This window comes from Antechinus flavipes, chromosome 2 (genome assembly GCF_016432865.1).
Source record: "Antechinus flavipes isolate AdamAnt ecotype Samford, QLD, Australia chromosome 2, AdamAnt_v2, whole genome shotgun sequence".
Classification (NCBI taxonomy): Eukaryota; Metazoa; Chordata; class Mammalia; order Dasyuromorphia; family Dasyuridae; genus Antechinus; species Antechinus flavipes.
This window is the reverse complement of record NC_067399.1, coordinates 329,988,152-330,007,221: the sequence shown is the minus strand read 5'-3', so window position 1 is coordinate 330,007,221 and position 19,070 is coordinate 329,988,152. Positions and strand designations below refer to the sequence as shown.

Below are 19,070 nucleotides of genomic sequence, written 5' to 3'. Positions count from 1 at the left end.
CTGACTATTTTAAGGAAAAGTCCATTTATTCCTATGCTCTCAAGTGTTTTTATTAGGAATGGATGTTGGATTTTATCAAATGCTTTTTCTGCATCTATTGAGATGATCATATGGTTTTTATTTGTTTGGTTATTGATATAGTCAATTATGCTAATAGTTTTCCTAATATTGAACCAGCCCTGCATTCCTGGTATAAATCCTACTTGGTCATAGTGTATTATCCTGGTGATGATTTTCTGTAATCTTTTTGCTAATATTTTATTTAAGATTTTAGCATCAATATTCATTAGGGAGATTGGTCTATAATTTTCTTTCTCTGTTTTCAGCCTATCTGGTTTAGGTATCAGTACCATGTCTGTGTCATAAAAGGAGTTTGGTAGGACTCCTTCAATCCCTATTTTTTCAAATAGTTTATATAACATTGGAGTTAATTGTTCTTTAAATGTTTGGTAGAATTCACATGTAAATCCATCTGGTCCTGGGGATTTTTTCTTAGCGAGTTGATTGATAGTTTGTTCTATTTCTTTTTCTGAGATGGGACTGTTTAGGATATTTACTTCTTCCTCTGTTAGTTTGGGCAAGCTATATTTTTGGAGGTATTTTTCTATTTCATTTAAGTTGTCGAATTTATTGGCATAAAGTTGGGCAAAGTATCTCCTAATTATTGCTCTAATTTCCTCTTCGTTAGTGGCGAGTTCTCCCTTTTCATTTTTAAGACTAACAATTTGATTTTCCTCTTTCCTTTTTTTAATCAGATTTACTAAGGGTTTGTCTATTTTGTTGGTTTTTTCATAGAACCAACTCTTAGTTTTATTAATCAATTCAATAGTTTTTTTACTTTCAATTTTATTGATCTCACCTTTTATTTTTAGAATTTCAAGTTTAGTGTTTGACTGGGGGTTTTTAATTTGTTCCTTTTCTAGCATTTTTAATTGCAAACCCAATTCATTGATCTTCTCTTTCTCTATTTTATACAAATAGGCCTCTAGAGATATGAAATTTCCCCTTATTACTGCTTTGGCTGCATACCATACATTTTGGTATGATGTCTCATTATTATCGTTTTCTTGGGTGAAGTTATTAATTATGTCTATGATTTGCTGTTTCACCCAATCATTCTTTAGTATGAGATTATTTAGTTTCCAATTATTTTTTGGTCTACTTCCCCCTGGTTTTTTGTTGAATGTAATTTTCATTGCATCGTGGTCTGAAAAGGATGCATTTACTATTTCTGCCTTACTGCATTTGAGTTTGAGGTTTTTATGTCCTAATATATGGTCAATTTTTGTATAGGTTCCATGAACTGCTGAAAAGAAAGTGTATTCCTTTCTGTCTCCATTACATTTTCTCCAGAGATCTATCATATCTAACTTTTCTAGTATTCTATTTACCTCTTTGACTTCTTTCTTATTTATTTTGTGGTTTGATTTATCTAATTCTGAGAGTGCAAGGTTGAGATCTCCCACTATTATAGTTTTACTGTCTACTTCTTCTTGCAGCTCTCTTAGTTTCTCTTTTAAGAATTTAGATGCTACCCTACTTGGTGCATATATGTTTAATATAGATAGTGCTTCATTATCCATGCTACCCTTTAGCAAGATATAGTGTCCTTCCTTATCTCTTTTAATTAGGTCAATTTTTGCTTTAGCTTGATCTGAGATCACGATGGCTACCCCTGCTTTTTTGACTTCACCTGAAGCATAGTAGATTTTGCTCCAACCTTTTACTTTTAACCTGCATGTATCTCCCTGCTTCAGGTGTGTTTCCTGTAAACAACATATTGTAGTATTCTGGCTTTTAATCCATTCTGCTAACCGCTTCCTCTTTATGGGGGAGTTTACCCCATTCACATTTATGGTTAGAATGACCAATTCTGTATTACTTGCCATCTTGTTAACCCCGGTTTATGCTTTTCTCCCTTCTTTCCCCTTTCCCCCCCTTCCCAGTATTAAGCTTGTGAGCAGCACTTGCTTCTCACAGCTCTCCCTTTTTAGTATCCCTCCCCCCACCTTAGAGTTCCTCCCCCTATCTTACCCCCCCTTTCCCTCCCAGTTCCCGTATTCCCTTCCGCTTAGCTTATTCCTTCCCTTTTCACTTTTCCCTTCTCACTTTTCAATGAGGTGGGAGAAGTTTTACCATAGATTGAATATGTCTTAAGATTTTTCACTTAAAGCCAATTCTGAAGGCAGTAAGATACCCACTATATTCATCCCCCTCCATTCTTTCTCTCAGATATAATAGGTTTCCTATGCCTCTTCATGAGATGTATTACCCCCACTTTACCCTTTTTCTGATACAATGTCCTTTCCACATCAATTTCTAGAACAAGGTATACATGTATTCTTTATACATCTATATAGTCAAAATATAGTTCCCAAGATTAATCTTTACCTTTTTAGATTTCTCTTGAGTTCTATATTTGTAGATCAAACTTTTTGTTAAGTTCTGGTTTTTTCATCAGAAATAGATGAAATTCGCTTACTTCGTTGAATGTCCATCTTCTTCCCTGGAAAAAGATGCTCATTCTCGCTGGGTAAGTTATTTTTGGTTGCATACCAAGTTCCTTAGCCTTTCGGAATATCATATTCCAGGCCCTTCGATCTTTTAATGTGGATGCTGCCAGATCCTGGGTGATCCTTATTGTGGCTCCTTGATACTTGAATTGGGTTTTTCTAGCCGCTTGCAATATTTTTTCCTTCATCTGAGGGTTCTGGCATTTGGCCACTATATTCCTTGGTGTTTTGATTTTAGGATCCCTTTCAGTGGGTGATCTATGAATCCTTTCAATGTTTATTTTTTCCTCTGTTCCTATGACTTCTGGGCAGTTCTCTTTGATAATTTCCTGGAAAATAGTGTCCAGGCTCTTTTTTTCATCATGTTTTTCTGGGAGTCCAATGATTCTCAGATTGTCTCTCCTGGATCTGTTTTCCAGGTCTGTTGTCTTCCCCAGAAGGTATTTCACATTTTTCTCCATTGTTTGATTTTTTTGGATTTGCTTGACTGATTCTTCTTGTCTCCTCGAGTCATTCAATTCCACTTGTTCAAGTCTGATTTTCAGTGAAGTGTTCTCTTCACTCACTTTTTTAAAATCTTTTTCTAATTGTCCAATTGAGTTCTTTTGTTCTGTGGAATTTTTTTCCATTTCGCCAATTTTGTTTTCCAGTTCACCAATCCTATTTTTCAAGGATTTTACTTCTTTATCCACTCTCTCTTTAACTTTCTCCAGGCTCTTTTGCCAAGCCTCCCTCTCCTTTTCCCAAGCTTCTCTCTCCTTTTGCCAAGCCTCACTCTGCTTTCCCCATTTTTCTTCTAGCTCCCTTGTGAGAGCCTTTTTAATCATTCTATGAGGTTCATCTGTGCTGAGGAACAGATGGTCTCCTCCTTTGGGGATTCACCTGGGGACTGCTTGTTTTTAGTCTCCTCAGGATTTAGAGTCTGCTCTCTATCTGTGTAGAAGCTGTCAAGGGTTAAAGTCCTCTTCAGCTTCTTGCTCATTCTGTCTATTAATCAGAGACAAACTACCAAAGAAAAACAGAAAAAACTGGAGTCTTTCTTTGGGGGAGGGGTTGGGTATGTTATCGAGCTTCCTCTACAGACTGCAAGGGGCAGCAGTGAGGCACTAGCAGGACTGTGCTGCGCCTGCGCTCTGAGATCCCAGAGCGTGCTGAGTCACTATGGGGGGGGGAAGGGGGGGCGGCCAGGTCCCGAGAGACTCCAGCTGTTTGGGGTTGTGTTCTTCAGCCCCGGTGTTTTTAGCTTCTCTGCTGGGCTGCTGACTTGCTGCTGGAGTAAAGTATCCAAACCTGTAGCGAAGCTCTCCCCGCAGAGACGGCTGCGATCACCCCCACCCCCTCTCCAGTCTGCTCCCGTGCTCTCACTGCCCCTGCCCTCAGCCTGCGCCCGATCTAAAACTGCCCCAGCCCTCCAGTAAAGACAGACCTTTCTTGGCGGATCTCAAGGATGGCTTCTCTTGGTAACTATATGTGGGTTTTTTTCAGTCAAGCATTGATTCAGAGGCTTGTAATGAAGTGGATAGTGAGAGAAAGCGCGGAGCTTATGCAGCTGTGAGCCTCCTCTCCGCCATCTTAACCGGAAGTCCAAAATGAAATTCTTAAGCAACACTCTAAGCCCCCAATCCCCATTTTTCAATAAACTTCAGTGTCTTTTTAGTATGTCTAAAATGAAATCCAACTTCCTTCACTGAGCATTTAAAGGCCTCAGCAGTCTAGCTCCAAATTACTGCTCTAAATTAACTCAACCTTACTCCCCACTCATATAATCTATAGGCTAGCCAAACTGGACTTCTTGATGCTCCTCATACAAAACATTTAATCATCTGTCCCTGTGCATTGGCCCAAACTATCCTCCATGCTTGAATGCACACCCTCCTCATCTCTACCTCTTCTTTGTACTTCAGTCCCTCGTGCCTCACCATGCCTAGAACAGTTAAGTGCTAATAAATAGTTGTTGATTGAATTCCTACTTTCTTTTACAGTTCTGCTCAAGCAGCATGTGCTATATGAAATGTTTCATGATCTGCTCAGCTGCTAGTATCTTCCCTCAATTTCAAACCAAGTCTATGATAAAGAATAAAAAAGTGAAAATAGAATAACAAAGCAAGAAACACAAATGCACAATCTCCATTTACTTGCTTAAATCTCCTTATAGTCACTTGTAGATAATATCTATGTTAATATGAAGGAAAAAGAAAACAATATTAAGGAATGTAAGCATTACCATGTGAAGCCTAGATAAAAAAGATAATACAAAAAAGAGGAGAGGGAAAAGAGATGAAAATAACTAACAATCATGAAGAAGATAATGGATAGGGCATGACAAATGGGGAGGAAGAGAATGAAGAAACTGAAAGGATTTTGGAAGTCTTGGAATCCAAGTCCCTCATTTTGAAGAAGATCATATAAAGATTAAGAAGACTTGCCTGAGATTACACACTAAATGTTTGAGATGAAATCTGATCTCAAGTATTCTTGGATCCAAGCACAGCACTCTATTATTGAGGCAATTGGTTGTCAGAATCTCATTTACAAACATATTATTAGCTTTTACAAAGGCTTGGATTCATTTTGTTTAAAGAAAATGATAACAGAAGAATGATTTCTTACCAAATAGTACACATCATCTAAGCATGTAAATTCATTAAAGCTGATGATGAGTTTTTGAATTCCTGTTAACTTGGAAAGATCCCTCAATTTATTCAAGCTGTTTCCATGTAGATTCAGACTCTAGAACAATAGCAAAAAGAAAATTAAATATTATAAGAAATTTTATTCTATTGGTAATTTTTCTATCATTTTAATAACCAATTATTAAATTAAGAGGTTTTTCCTTTTTATTTCTTCATTGAGGAATCAGAACTTGCAGGTCATTCACTTAGTTTCTGAGGGACACTGCTGTTAGACAAAATTGCCCAAATCCTTTGGGTATATGATCTGCAATCTTGGGCAGGACCTTATCCAATTAGAAGACCTTACAAATAGAATCTAATTAGGTGAATTATTAGCATTAGGAAGTTATGTCTACCCTTATAGCCTCCCTATTGTGATCTAAGAGAAAGTTTCTTGTTTTCTTTAAAAATTTTTCTTTCTTCTTGTTGGCTGCAATCCCATACAGGGTTATGAATGTGGGGTTTGAGACATTTTGATTTATTATCAGTAAATGTTTTATTTGCATATCTCTTTTATATGATTTATTATTAGCAAATATTTGATTTGTATACCTATTTAAATAATTTATTATTCATAAATGTTTGATTTGGATATCTATTTTATATATCTATATATCCAGGGTCATATAAGAATTTCTTGGGCTATAAAGGAAAAAGTTTAAGAAGCCCTGGTAAAGTTAACCTAAGCTTATGAAGAAGAAAACCAATCAGAGTGGTCTGGGAAGAAATGAATTTCTTTGTCCAAATTGTTGAAGTCAGTTTAGCTCCTTGATCAAGCCACATTCTCAGCAGAAGGAGCAAAAGACTTGGGGCCACTTCTTCATTAATATATCCAACCCTCTCATTAAATATTCACCAATCAGGGTTTCACCTGTTAGGGCACTTCTTTTTTCAAAGGTATTTAAGCATTCAGTGATCTCCATGATTTTGTCTTTGGTTACTGAGAGAGACCAATGATCCACAATTTATAGATTAGCTAGCCTAATTAATAATTAATTATCCAGAAACACTGTCTTTTGAGACTTTGCATGTGTCACACTATACTACTCTAATTTTTTTTTAAAAACTAAAGGCAACTTTTATAATAGAAAAATTATAAAAATTAAGTATTGTAAAAGTATTCAAAAAATTATGGCATCTATCTTTGTGGTAACAAAAAACTGGAAATTGAGGGGATGTCCACCAATTATGGAATGGTTAAGTTGTGATATATGATTGTGATAGAATGCTACTGTAATAGAAGAAAAGGAAAAGCAGGATAGTTTTAGAAGAAACCTCGGAAGATTTAAATAAACTGAGGCAAAAGTGAAGAAAGAAGAACCAGGAGAACATTGTACACAGTAAAAGCAATATTGCAATGATGATAAACATTGAATAACTAAGCTATTTTGATCAATACAGTGATTGAAGACAATTCTGAAGGACTTATAATGAAAAATGCTATCCACCTCCAAAGAAAGAACTATAGAGTCTGAATACAGATTAAAGCATAATTTTTTTCATTTTTTTCTTGCTTTTGCAGCATGCAATGATTTAATATGTATAATTTTGCATGATTTTCATGACTTAATATGTATAATTGATATCACATTTCTTGCTTTCACAATGGATGGGGGAAAGGTAGAATTCAAAATTTTAAAATAATGAAGTGTGTAAAATATTATACAGTATTAAATATTATAAATTATTAAATATATAAGTATTAGGCAATGTTAAAATCAAGAAGTTAATAATTTGAGTTAATAATTTTATGGTATCATACATTTAGTACAATAACTTAAAAGGTGAAAAAAATTCAATAGGAAAATATTAAAGAGCTGAATTCTCTTTCTAACCTATTTAATCTTCATTAAGCCTTTCATCCTTTTTGTAAAAAAAAAAAATTTTGTGTACTTAATAAACATGTTAAAATAAGAATTAAATTAAGAATATTTTAGTATGGGGTTAGTCTTACACTGACAGTCACAGAAAGGGAGACAGGAAAGGAGGCATTAAGAGAATTATAAAATGCTAGATGATCCCTTTATGAAATGGGAATTAATATTTTGAATGAATCAAAAAGAAAAAGACAGGATTAGGCTTCAGGGCAAAATTTAGAAGTCATTTCACTGAATCCAAGAAAAATCCAGCTTCTGGTAGGAGGACCAGAAACAGTATGAATCTTTTTGTTGTTGTTATTTTGTTTTATTTTTGCTGAGGCAATTGGGGTTAAGTGACTTGCCCAGGGTCACACAGCTAGGAAGTGTTAAGTGTTTAAGTCCAAATTTGAACTCAGGTCCTCTTGATTTCAGGGCTGGTGCTCTATCCACTGCGCCACCTACTTGCCTCAACAGCATGAATCTTGGGAAAGGGAAAATAAAAAAATGTCACACAGATCTGAGAAATCAAAAGTATAGGCAGAGACAGTTGTCACAACTAAAGAGACTAGAACTGGGTTGTGGGCACCAATCTTGCTTGAGGTCTGCTGGGAGAAAAGCTATGTCACTAAAACCATGGATGATAGACTCCAAGACGATCTTGCTCTATCATCATTCCTCTCTTGAGCCTATTTATACGAGTTAAAATCTTCTTCTTTGAGCATTAAAAGAAATTTGCTTGCATTTCTTTATTTTAAAATTTATTTTTTCTTTATAAATAGTGATAATCACTAGCAATTACTTTGAAGATTTGTACTTTTTGGGAATACAAATTGCAGGAAGCAGACAAGGGTGAAAAATCAGAGAAGAGACAGAGACAGTTCTAAATATTGAGATATCTGTACAGAAGCACTGTCTTTAGCTGGGGGCTCAGAGCTAATCAAAAGACAAAAAGAATTACATAACTTTTAATCTACTTAAGAGTAGAAGAGAGTTCTCTTGGAACCCCAGTTGGGGAAACAGTAGTAGGGTTAAAAAGGACATTTCTTTTAACATTGCTACACAAAGTACAGAAAAGAGTATTTTTATATGAAATTGAACTTTTATTATGAAGCCAAAAATTTAACTAGATGAAAATTTGCTCTGATTATACATGTTCGCTTCCAAATTTTCATCTGCTCTCTTCCATGTATTTTCTTTCTTTCTTTTTTTATTATAGCTTTTTATTTACAAGATATATGCATAGGTAATTTTTCAGCATTGACAGTTGCAAATCCTTTTGTTCCAACTTTTTCCCTCCTTCTTCCCACCCCTTCCTCCAGATGGAAAGTTGACCAATACATGTTAAATATGTTAAAGTATAAGTTAAATACAATATATGTATACATGTCCAAATAGTTATTTTGCTGTACAAAAAGAGTCGGGCTTTGAAATAGTGTACCATTAACCTATGAAGGAAATCAAAAATATAGGCGGACAAAAATAGAGAAATTGGGAATTCTATGTAGTGGTTCATAGTCATCTCCCAGAGTTCTTTCCCTGGATGTAGCTGGTTCAGTTCATTACTGCTGTATTGGAACTGATTTGGTTCATCTCATTGTTGTCCATCAGAATTGATCATCTTATAGTACTGTTTTGAAGTATATAATGATCTTCTGGTCCTGCTCATTTTACTCAGCATCAGTTCATGTAAGTCTCTCCAGGCCTCTCTGTATTCATCCTGCTGGTGATTTCTTACAGAACAATAATATTCCATAATATTCTTATACCACAATTTATCCAGCCATTCTCCAATTGATGGCATCCACTCAGTTTCCAGTTTCTGGACACTACAAAGAGGGCTGCCACAAACATTCTTGCACATACAGGTCCCTTTCCCTTCTTTAAAATTTCTTTTTTTCCATGTATTTTAAAGAAAATATTCTACTCAGTTTATTTTCTTTTTTTTAAAATGGTATTTAGCACTTTTTTCCTTATAATTTTTTATTGACAGAACATATGCCTGGGTAATTTTTTACAGCATTATCCCTTGCACTCACTCTGTTCTGACTTTTTCCCTCCCTCCCTCCACCCCTTCCTCTAGATGGCAAGCAGTCTTATACATGTTAAATATGTTATAGTATATCCTAGATACAATATATATATGCAGAACCGAACAGTTCTCTTGTTGTACAGGGAGAATTGGATTCAGAAGATAGAAATATTGTACTCAGTTTATTTTCTTTCTTTCTTATATCACTGCTCACTAACTCCACTCCCAATTTTTCCTCTCACCCTTAATAAATTCTTTCATAAAAAATACAGTTAGGCTACTTGTCACAATAGATTGGATGTGTATTGTTTCATGATGGACCTTTAGTCTTACATCTTAAACAAGACTCAGAATTATGCTTCAGCATTAAACTTTCGTAATCACAATTGGCCATTGTTCTTGAGTGTTAAGTTCTGTGTTCAAAGTCTTTCAAAGTTTTCCCCCTGCTTTTACATTATTGTAGTCATTGCATAAATTGTTCTGCTCTGGTTCTCTTTACTTTACTCCCAATCAGTTTACTCAGTCTTCACAGGTTTTTCTAGAGCTATCAATTTAATTCTTATGGTACAATAATATTTCATTATATTCAAATACCAGAATTGTACAATCACTTTCCAATGGACAAGAATCCATTATGTTTCTGGGTCTTTTCTGGAAGCAAAAAATAGTCCTCTTCTGTATCATTCTGTGCCCCTGAGTTTTTTTATTTTCACTTGGACTTTTTTGAGATATATGTCCAGTAGTGTTGTAGATAGAGCCAATGATTTGCACAATTTAGTGTATCTTTTGGTATGATTCCAAGTTGATTTTTAAGAATTACTAGACCAATATTCAGCTTCATCAACAAGCATTAATGTTTATCTATTCTCACTACTTCGCCAACAAATTTTGTCTTCTATCAACTTTGTTAATTTAATGGGAGTGAGGAAGATCCTCAAGTTATTTAAGTTTATATGTCCTTCATTATTAGTGATTTGGTGCAACTTAAATAGCTGATAGCTTACATTTCTTCTTGTGAAAACTTCCTATTCCTATTCATTATACTTTTCTACTGTTCATGTTTCCTAGAACTTTAGTTTCCTTGCCTAGTGATCTGTTGGAAACTGGCTTTGTTCCTTGATATAGCTCCTACAGGTGAGATCTGAGGTCCCACTAAATTCAAGATCCATTTATTAGATAATACTGGTTTCATATCCCCCTGAAAACCTCTGATATGCTCACTAAGTGGCTTTTGGCTGTAATTTTGTTAAGTCTTGGACTAGATAGAGGAGAGTACTAAAGATTTGCTTGATAGCAACACAACCTAGATACAGAGTATAAATAAATAAAGCAATTATTTCATGAAAGAGTTGAGTTGTCAAAGGCTATGCTAATGAAGTAAAAGTTCTGGCAAGGTGTATTAACATGTAAAGTTTGTAATAATAGGCCCACAAATGTGCTGTTTAATCTTACAGTTGAGTTATAGTTCAGATGCAGTCATAAAAATCTCATCAATGGAAGGTTCATAATCAGGTCTAGTTCTTTTGATTTTAAGTAAATATGATTCCAGAACCTGTGATCTTTAATTGTGGCTGCTGCTAACTCCTGTACAATTCTAATTTTGGCTCCAGTATATTTGAATTTTTTTAGTTTGTTTCTTGCAAAAATTTCTCTTTGATCTGGGGGTTTTGAAATTTGGCAATTAAATATTTCTATGTGTTTTCCACAAAGGCTCTCTTTGAAGTGATAATTGATGGGTTTTTTTCCTATTTCTACTTTCCATTCATGTTTTATCATTTCAGAACAGTTTTCTTGGATTATTTACTGCATTATTGTATTAAGATTCTTTTTTTGGTCATAGCTTTCAGGAGTCCAATTATTCTCATATTTTCTCTTTTTGATCTATTTTCCAGATCTGTTCTTTTTCTTATAACATGTTTCACATTCTTTTCTATTTTTTCATTCTTTACATTCTTTTTATTATTTCGTGGTCTCTTACAAATTCACTGATTTCCCCCTGCTCAATTCTAATTTTAAAGTTATTTTTGTCCTTAAGACTCTGGATCTCCTTTTCCAGCTAATAACATTTTTTTTTCATAATATTGATTTTCTCCAATGCTTTTTATTTATTTTTAGTTTTTCCTGTATGTGTCTCATTAGATTTTTTTTTATGTTCTTCTAAATTCTCTCTGGGCAGGGGGCCATTTAAGTTCATCTTTGGACTAGAAGTTGTTTGGTTTTTTTAAACTTTAGTATGTTCCTCTGAAGATGAACCACAGTCTTCCCTATTCCCATATTAAGTTTCTATGGGTTCTTTGTTGGTTTACTTTTTTTTTAATTGAGAAGTATTAGTGGTAAGCACCTCTTATCATAGAGCGGGGGATGGTATCTCTAGTTTCACTTCAGCTCTCTGATCTGGAACCCCAAACCAAAAGCTCCACTCTCCTGTAAGTGCTGGCCCTATTGCTTCTGCCTTCATGTGTGTGTTCTTTCTTGCTCAACGCCATGTTTCTGCAGCACAGCTGGACCTGGCATTCCTAATGAGGAGAAGTCCCCCCAGTCTTCATTAGCATCCCACCCCATTCCACAGATATGCAGTCTGGGAGGTGAAAGTTTCTGTGCTTCTTGCTGAGGTTTCAACCCAGCTAGCTACAAAGGTCTCCATGGAGCTGGCCTGGAGATATTTGCATTTCATGCTGGTTAATTCTGACCTGGAATCTTTCTTTAGATCTTCTAGAATTATGCCAGGAGGATCGTCTATTCTGTTCCAAGTAGTTTTGATTTTTCACCAGTATATACCTGCCCCAAAGCACAAATTTGTTCTGTTTGTGGGAAAAATCTGGAGAGCTTGAAATTCACTGACCTACTCCACCCTCTTCCCAGAATCCTCTTGTATGGTAATAGTTTTTAATGTATCACTAATGAAGGATTAAGCACAGAAAGCAATAAGAAAAAAGATATAGTCTGAGAAACAAATGACTTGATTAAATGTTAGGTAGATTAAAAATGAGATCAAGGAATAATTAATGAGCAGTTTGCATGTTTAATAGTATCTTCAAAGTGAGAAGAGATCTAAAGGGAAACCCCTGCTAGGTTGGCTTAGAATTCTGCAGAAGGTTTATGAGGAAATGTGGATAAGACTCAGGTATGGATAAGAAGGTATACAAAATAAGAAGTTTGTGATTTACATTCAGCATTCACATGAATGGAATCAAGAAATCCATTTTGAAACTTAAATAATTCACAGAAACCATCAATCACAGCATATTGTATCTGTAATCTCTGATTTGGTAAAGGCAAGTTCCATCTAACTGAATTATAGGCCATTATAAATACATATATAGTAATGTATAAGTATATACCAAAGTATGATTTTGTAAACCTAGGAACTAAGTTAATTTATTTATGCTATTCTATTACTTATTAATGAATTCTTATTCATATTTTTAAAAGAAATAATCCTGACAGTTGTGGTCCTTTTTATTCTGAATCTCTGTTTTTTGAGATATCATAAAAATCAACATTAGGCGCTAAGGAAATTGTGTCACCTCCAACATAGCTTTCTTTAATAGGTACAGTAGCACTTTCCAATTTCATCTCCTAAAGTGTCATTATTAAGGATCAATACTGATTACATATAATTCATTGTTAGTAATTATCATCGAAGAAAACAATGATATAAAGGATTTTTAAGTCAGGCTACTGAATCTATTAGGTAGCAACTTCAGGAATTCTCAGTACACAAACTGTAGGGGAGATTACTTTCTGGCACTGAGTGTAAATCCTTGCTGCACTGTCCATACACAATTCCCAGTTGCAGTCCCAGGGTGAAAAGAACACCAGCAAACCTGTGCTTATCACTTCAGGGGAGCAGGAGACTTGGTCCTAGAAAAGGAGTTCTTGTGATGGTGGGTCATGGTAGAGTGGGGGTCCTTTTCTTAAGTATAGGGCAGAAAAGTGCTATCACTTACCCAAGTTGCATTATAGGGCCCAAAGAAACAAAACAACTTCGAGAAAAAAACAAAGTAAGAAGAGAGGCTATATGGGGGGGAAAATAGAATGATGGGAAATAACAGTTATTATAACTGCAAATGTAAATGGGGTGAACTCATCTATAAAATAGAAGTGGATAGCAAAACTGATTAAAAACCAGAATCTAATAATATATTGTTTACAAGAAACATATTTAAAACAGAGAGACACACAGAGTTAAAATAAATGGTTGGACCAGAATTTTTATGCTTTATCTGAAGTTGAAAAGGCAGAGGTAGCAATAATGATCTCAGATAAAGCAAAATCAAAAATAAATCAAAAGAGATAACCAGAGAAGCTACATTTTGAAAAAATAAAAAGTGCCATAGACAGTGAAGTAATAGCAATACTAAACACATATACATCAAATAGTATACAGCTAAATTTTTAAAGGAAAGAGTTAAAAGAATTACGGAGAAAATAGTAAAATTTTACTAGGAGGAATCTCAATTTTCCCTTCTCAGAGCTAGATAAATGTAACCAAAAATATAATAAGAAAGAATAAGGAGATGAATAGAAGATTCAAATGTCAGAAGCTGATTACAAATTCTTAGTTCCAGACTCCACTTAAAATTTTTAATAACTTACGAGTATTTGGCTGCAAATATTAGTCTTGGCAAATGAAAATATTGCTTTTTCATCCAAATTATTAAGTTTTGTTCTAGACTTTAATCTGGGCTCCATATCTATAACTTCTTCATCAATTTTCAAGTCATGAGACAATATTGATCCATCCACACTTTTTTTTGCTCCTTCTGCCATAATATTGTTGAGTGTAGAAAATAAAGAATGAGTCTTGACCTAAGCAAAGAATATTTATTAAAAATGTTTATATGTGGAAAAGTACTATTTTTTCAACAGATAAAAGAAATAGAAAAATAAAATTGTTTTTATTAATGGCATAGTAAGTCATTTAAAATAATGAGCCTCAGTCTTTTCATCTCTAAAATTAGTATGACTTCTGTAGTATATCTGAAAGTTATTAGGAGGCTGAAATAATAGATCAAAAACATTTTGTAGGGGCAGCTAGGTGGTGCGGTGGATAGATGACCAGCCCTGAAGTCAGGAGGATCTGAGTTCAAATCTGACCTCAGACACTTACCACTTCCTAGCTGTGTGACCCTGGGCAAGTCACTTAACCCCAATTATCTTAGGGAAAAAAAAGCATTTTGTAAATCTCAAAATGCTATACAAATTTCAGTTACCATTAACAATAGTGATATAAAAGAAGATAATTTTTACTTCTGAGTAACAATATTTCTAATTATGAAAATCATGGAAGTCATCAATACAAATCAACAAATCATAAAGAATCAAAATGAATTTAAAAATCAACAAGTGATGCTGAGGTTTAGTTACTAATTTCCATATTTTCTTCCCATTGTTTACTCATAAAAATGGCAAGGGAATCCTATTATCATAGCTAATTATTATGCTGGATCAGGTATAATACAGAGATAAAATCACATCCTTGAAAAACAACTATGCATATCATACCAACAGTCCAAAAATTTTGCTAGCTTAGTTCTGTATCCCCAAAAGAGCTCTATTTCATTTGAAAACAAACAAAAACACACATACCAATGTTATATACTCAAATTCAATGATATACTCTGGCAAGACAAGATCATGATCAAACACAAACCACTTGTTCTGCCGAAGGTTGCAGTTACAATTTTTGTGTGATATAAAGGAGCCTAAGGTAAAAAAGATCACAATTTCAAAATAGAATAGATTTTTCCATTTAAATTTTTCCAATAATAGCAAAAAAATTTAAATACAAACATATTCTCTTCACCATTCTCCCAACCTCCACAAAAAGCACTTAATTTTACATTCTTTTCTAATCCTCTATATCCCTAGTCATTTTTATTACCACCATGATTAATGTTATTTTATTCACATATTTTTAAAAAAATGGGTTTACTTTTTTCTTGCTAATACTCTATCTTTTTATTTTTCTTTCCAATTCTTCACATCTTTTTGTTACATGTATATAGTACTTTATACAAAACTATATCAAACTCTTTATTACTTCAAACAGTAGTTTTGTCATTCCTTGATGATATCATTACTTTCCCCTCACAATTCCATGTTGTACATGTCTTAATTATTACGTTAATAATTGGGGAGAAGAGAGATAGGGAAAGAGGAGGGGAAAAGGGTTGAAGTTCACATAGTCATAAAGCTATTTTTTTATGGAAAAATAAGTTCTGTGAAAAGTTGGAATTAAAGAATTAAAAACATCAAACTAAACACAAATATATAGCACTAAGAAAGATGAAATCATGATACTCATGATGGCAGACATACTTAGTAAACATTTCCGAGGCATGTATACTGAATTATACATTGGATAGTTGACTTTACAGATGGGATCCTGTTCACGAGCTTGAATGCTATGTCCAAGAAAAACTTTTGTCATTAAGAGTATGCCTAAATGTGGAAAAACATGAATAGTTTTACTCAGTATATAATAATAATTTCACAATAGAGTTTTGTTGCTCATGCTTATGAAATAGCATTTTTGCAAAATTTCCCATGACTGGATAATTCAAATGATTTTTTAAAATAGTAATGAGAACAAAAAGATTTACAAATACTTTATCTTAAAAAGTAATAAAAATTTGTAAAACTTTTTGTTTATTGGGTTAATTTCTCTTCCAAATGGGAATTACTTCTGAGTCATTACACAAATTATGGATCCAGGCAAATCATCACTATGTATTTTATTCCCTGGAACAAAGTTGGGAGTTTGTGGGATATAAAATAATAATAATATAATATGTATTATATGTATCTGGATTAAAGACCATTGGTTCTCTCTTACTGTGATAAAAGTGAGGAAATATGGGAAAAAATAAATAGCAGTTCATAATGTTACCTCAAGAAATATAATTCTCTGAATTTAAAATAAAGCTATGCAGTGACTGGAAAGAATATAAAATACAAGTGGTCTAACTTAGTTCAGAACACCTGAACAGAACAAAAAGAATAAATAAAGAATAAAGACTATTTTTCCTAATCTTACAACGTTTAGATAAAAGGGGCCAGAATGAATAGGCAAAACTTCAGAGAATGTAGGGTAATAAAAGGTGGAATAATATAATTAGAATTTACTCATCACATCTCTTAATCAGTCCCTAGACTCAGTTTTAGATTAGGAATGCCAGACAATAGTGGCCTTAAAGTTTCCCCTTAGACTTTTAAAGAATGGTTGGCAGATTGCTTTTCTCCGATCCCAAGCTATAGAAATTTGCCAGGTGAAGACTGGCGAATTGTTTCATGGGCTATGACAATAAAAACTTAGAAATGTCAAAGTATGCCAATTCCTCAAGCAAATGCTATCACTTCAAGTTTGTCCATGTTTATTTCTAGGACTATGAAGAAAGAAACAGGGTCATTGTGGGCTATTTTCTAGAACACCTGTCAGTGACTTGTATGTTATCTGTCTGGTATCATAGATGATTCCAAATGTCATCAAAATTTAGCTCATCTGGTCACCTAATTATGATTTTTTATTGTGTACCTTGTTAGGCCACCATAACATGATGTAAAGTGCCCCTTTCTCCCAAAACATTTGGCATATGTTCATTTTGTTCTTCACTTGCCCATTTATGTCTTATTTTTAAAATGAATTAAAATAATATATCAAATTTTATTTAAATTTGATGAAATATTGAAATGAAGTTCAATCCATTTAAATCGTATATTAAAATAGAAAAGAAACCTTATAGTTGAAAAGGTATAAATAAGAACAAAAGATAATGGCTTTTTAAGACTTTTTTTTGAATTTTAAATAAATATAACTCAAATAAAATGTTAACAACATAAGGTTCTAAAATTCTGTTCATTTACATTACCGTGCCTGTATATTTCTGGATCAATTGAATTTTTCTTTTCTTCTTTGATTTGTTTCTGTATAAATTCAATTCTGGGACACTCACATAGACTGAGACTGTTAGCAAGGCTTACGGCTTCTCTTTTGTGAGACTGAAAAGATTAAAACATGGATTGAGTATGTTCATTTTACTGGCATTTCTTCAATTTCAGTTATCTTTTAGATCAGTGGTTCTCAAACTTTTGTTTTCAGTATCTTTATCCTATTAAAAATTATTGAGGATCTCTCCAAAGCGTTTTTGTTTATCTGGGTTATACTTATAGACATTTACCATATTGGAAATAAAAACTATTTTTGAATTTGTAGACCCTCTAAAAGGGTTTCAGAGATCCCCCGGATTCTCTAGACCATACTTTGAAAACCACTGTTCTAGATAATAATGCTTTTTACTTCACATGAATGGTATCTATTAAAAGCAGCACTTTTGTAGCATAATGGGATAGAAATCATACAAAAGCAATTTTATTCTGCAAATGTGTAAGATACAATGGAAATTATGTGAAATGTTCTAATTGAATATAAAAGTGTTTGTTAAAATTATCTGAAGCAAATGGATTCCTGGAAACATAGTCAAAATAAAAACTGATACAACGATGTAACAGGTACAATAGCAATACAATTTTTCAAAAATCATTCCAACAAGCCTGAACATGATATTTTTTAAACAAAACAGACCGTGAGGATTATTGGATTGATATGCCAATGAAATTTCTCATTTATATAACTAACTGATGTATATGTCATAACCTATATATTATTTCTCAAGCCTTTAACATTTACTATAGTACCACCATCTTATTCTATTAGACTGTAATATTCTTTAGGAAATGTTGAGTTTTTTTTCATCTTTATATATCCAGCACTAAGCACAATGTCTTATAAAATGTAAATACTTAGTAAATATACAATGTACTAAATTTCTACAATTTGAAAAACATTTTGTAAAATATGCATTCCATAAAATTTAACTGAATAGTTACTAAATATCATATAAAGCAGGACAACTTACTTGATACTAGAGACACAAAGATGAAATGATACCTTTGAGGAGTTTATGATCTCTTCATAATTTCTTTTAAAGAAAGTGAAAAAAGCATACTTAACCACACACTTAGAGGTTATTAGGATCTCTCTCTGGAGGTGGAAAGCATTTTTTATCAGGGGCTCTTTGGAACTGTCTTGGATCATTATCTTAATCAGAATAGCTAAATCTTTCACAGTTGATCACAGTTACAATATTGCTGTTACTGTACAGAATTTTCTCCTGGGTCTGCTTATTTCTGCTTTGTATCAGTTAATATAAGACTTCCCAGATTTTTCTGAAGCCATCTTGTTTATCATTTCTTATAGCACAACAGTACTCCCTCACAATCATATACCACAACTTGTTCGGTCATTTCTCAACTGATGGGTATCCCCTCAATATCCAATTCTCTGTCACCACAAAATTTTTATCTAGGTAGATCCTTTCCCCTTTGATGTATTGGAGATATAGATCTAGTAGTGGTATTGTTGGGTCAAAGGATATGCATAGTTTGATATCCCTTTGGGCATAGTTCCAAATTGCTCTTCAGTAGTGCTTAGACCATCTTAATAAATTTGTTGAGAATCTGTCCCTGAAGAGGAAAAAAAAAGTCTTCATAACACCTTTTGAGAGACTTCCTGAGTTGTTTCTAAGTGAACATTTTAAAATAGTGTAATATATTCTTTGACAATTTTCTGCTTATATAGAATGGAGAAAATCTATACTGATCATTTTATTCACATTTGTGTGGTCAGGATTTTCTCTCTCTGACACATACATGTCTTGGGTTGAAGTTGGCTCCTTTTCTAAGTGTTCTAGGGAATGGCACATGGAAAATCTGAATAATCCTGTCCAGTAGTTCAGGATGAAGATGAGACATTAAAGAGAATGTTGGGTATCTTGCCTTAGCAAAAGTTCTGATGTGTACAGGAGATACTAAAAGTGGAATGTCTATGGAAAAAGAAAAATTGGGTTTAAAATTTATTTTTGTGATTTTTGAAAAAAAAATCGCTTAATCTATTTGAGCCTCATCTATCAAATGAGGAGCTAGCCTAAGTGAT

The 19,070-nt window shown here is 33.6% G+C and overlaps 1 protein-coding gene across 1 annotated transcript in view; it reads right to left on the bottom strand.

Annotated features, from left to right (window-relative positions):
* Nucleotides 1–19,070, bottom strand: part of LRRC9 (leucine rich repeat containing 9) — a 204,756-nt gene that overhangs the window by 112,970 nt on the left and 72,716 nt on the right. Inside the window, exons 12-16 of the mRNA XM_051977780.1 lie at nucleotides 16,948–17,077; nucleotides 15,398–15,520; nucleotides 14,666–14,781; nucleotides 13,673–13,885; nucleotides 5,124–5,243 (exon numbers count right to left, since the gene is read on the bottom strand). Of these exons, the coding sequence (XP_051833740.1) occupies nucleotides 5,124–5,243; nucleotides 13,673–13,885; nucleotides 14,666–14,781; nucleotides 15,398–15,520; nucleotides 16,948–17,077 (702 nt within the window). The remainder of the gene's footprint in view (nucleotides 1–5,123; nucleotides 5,244–13,672; nucleotides 13,886–14,665; nucleotides 14,782–15,397; nucleotides 15,521–16,947; nucleotides 17,078–19,070) is intronic.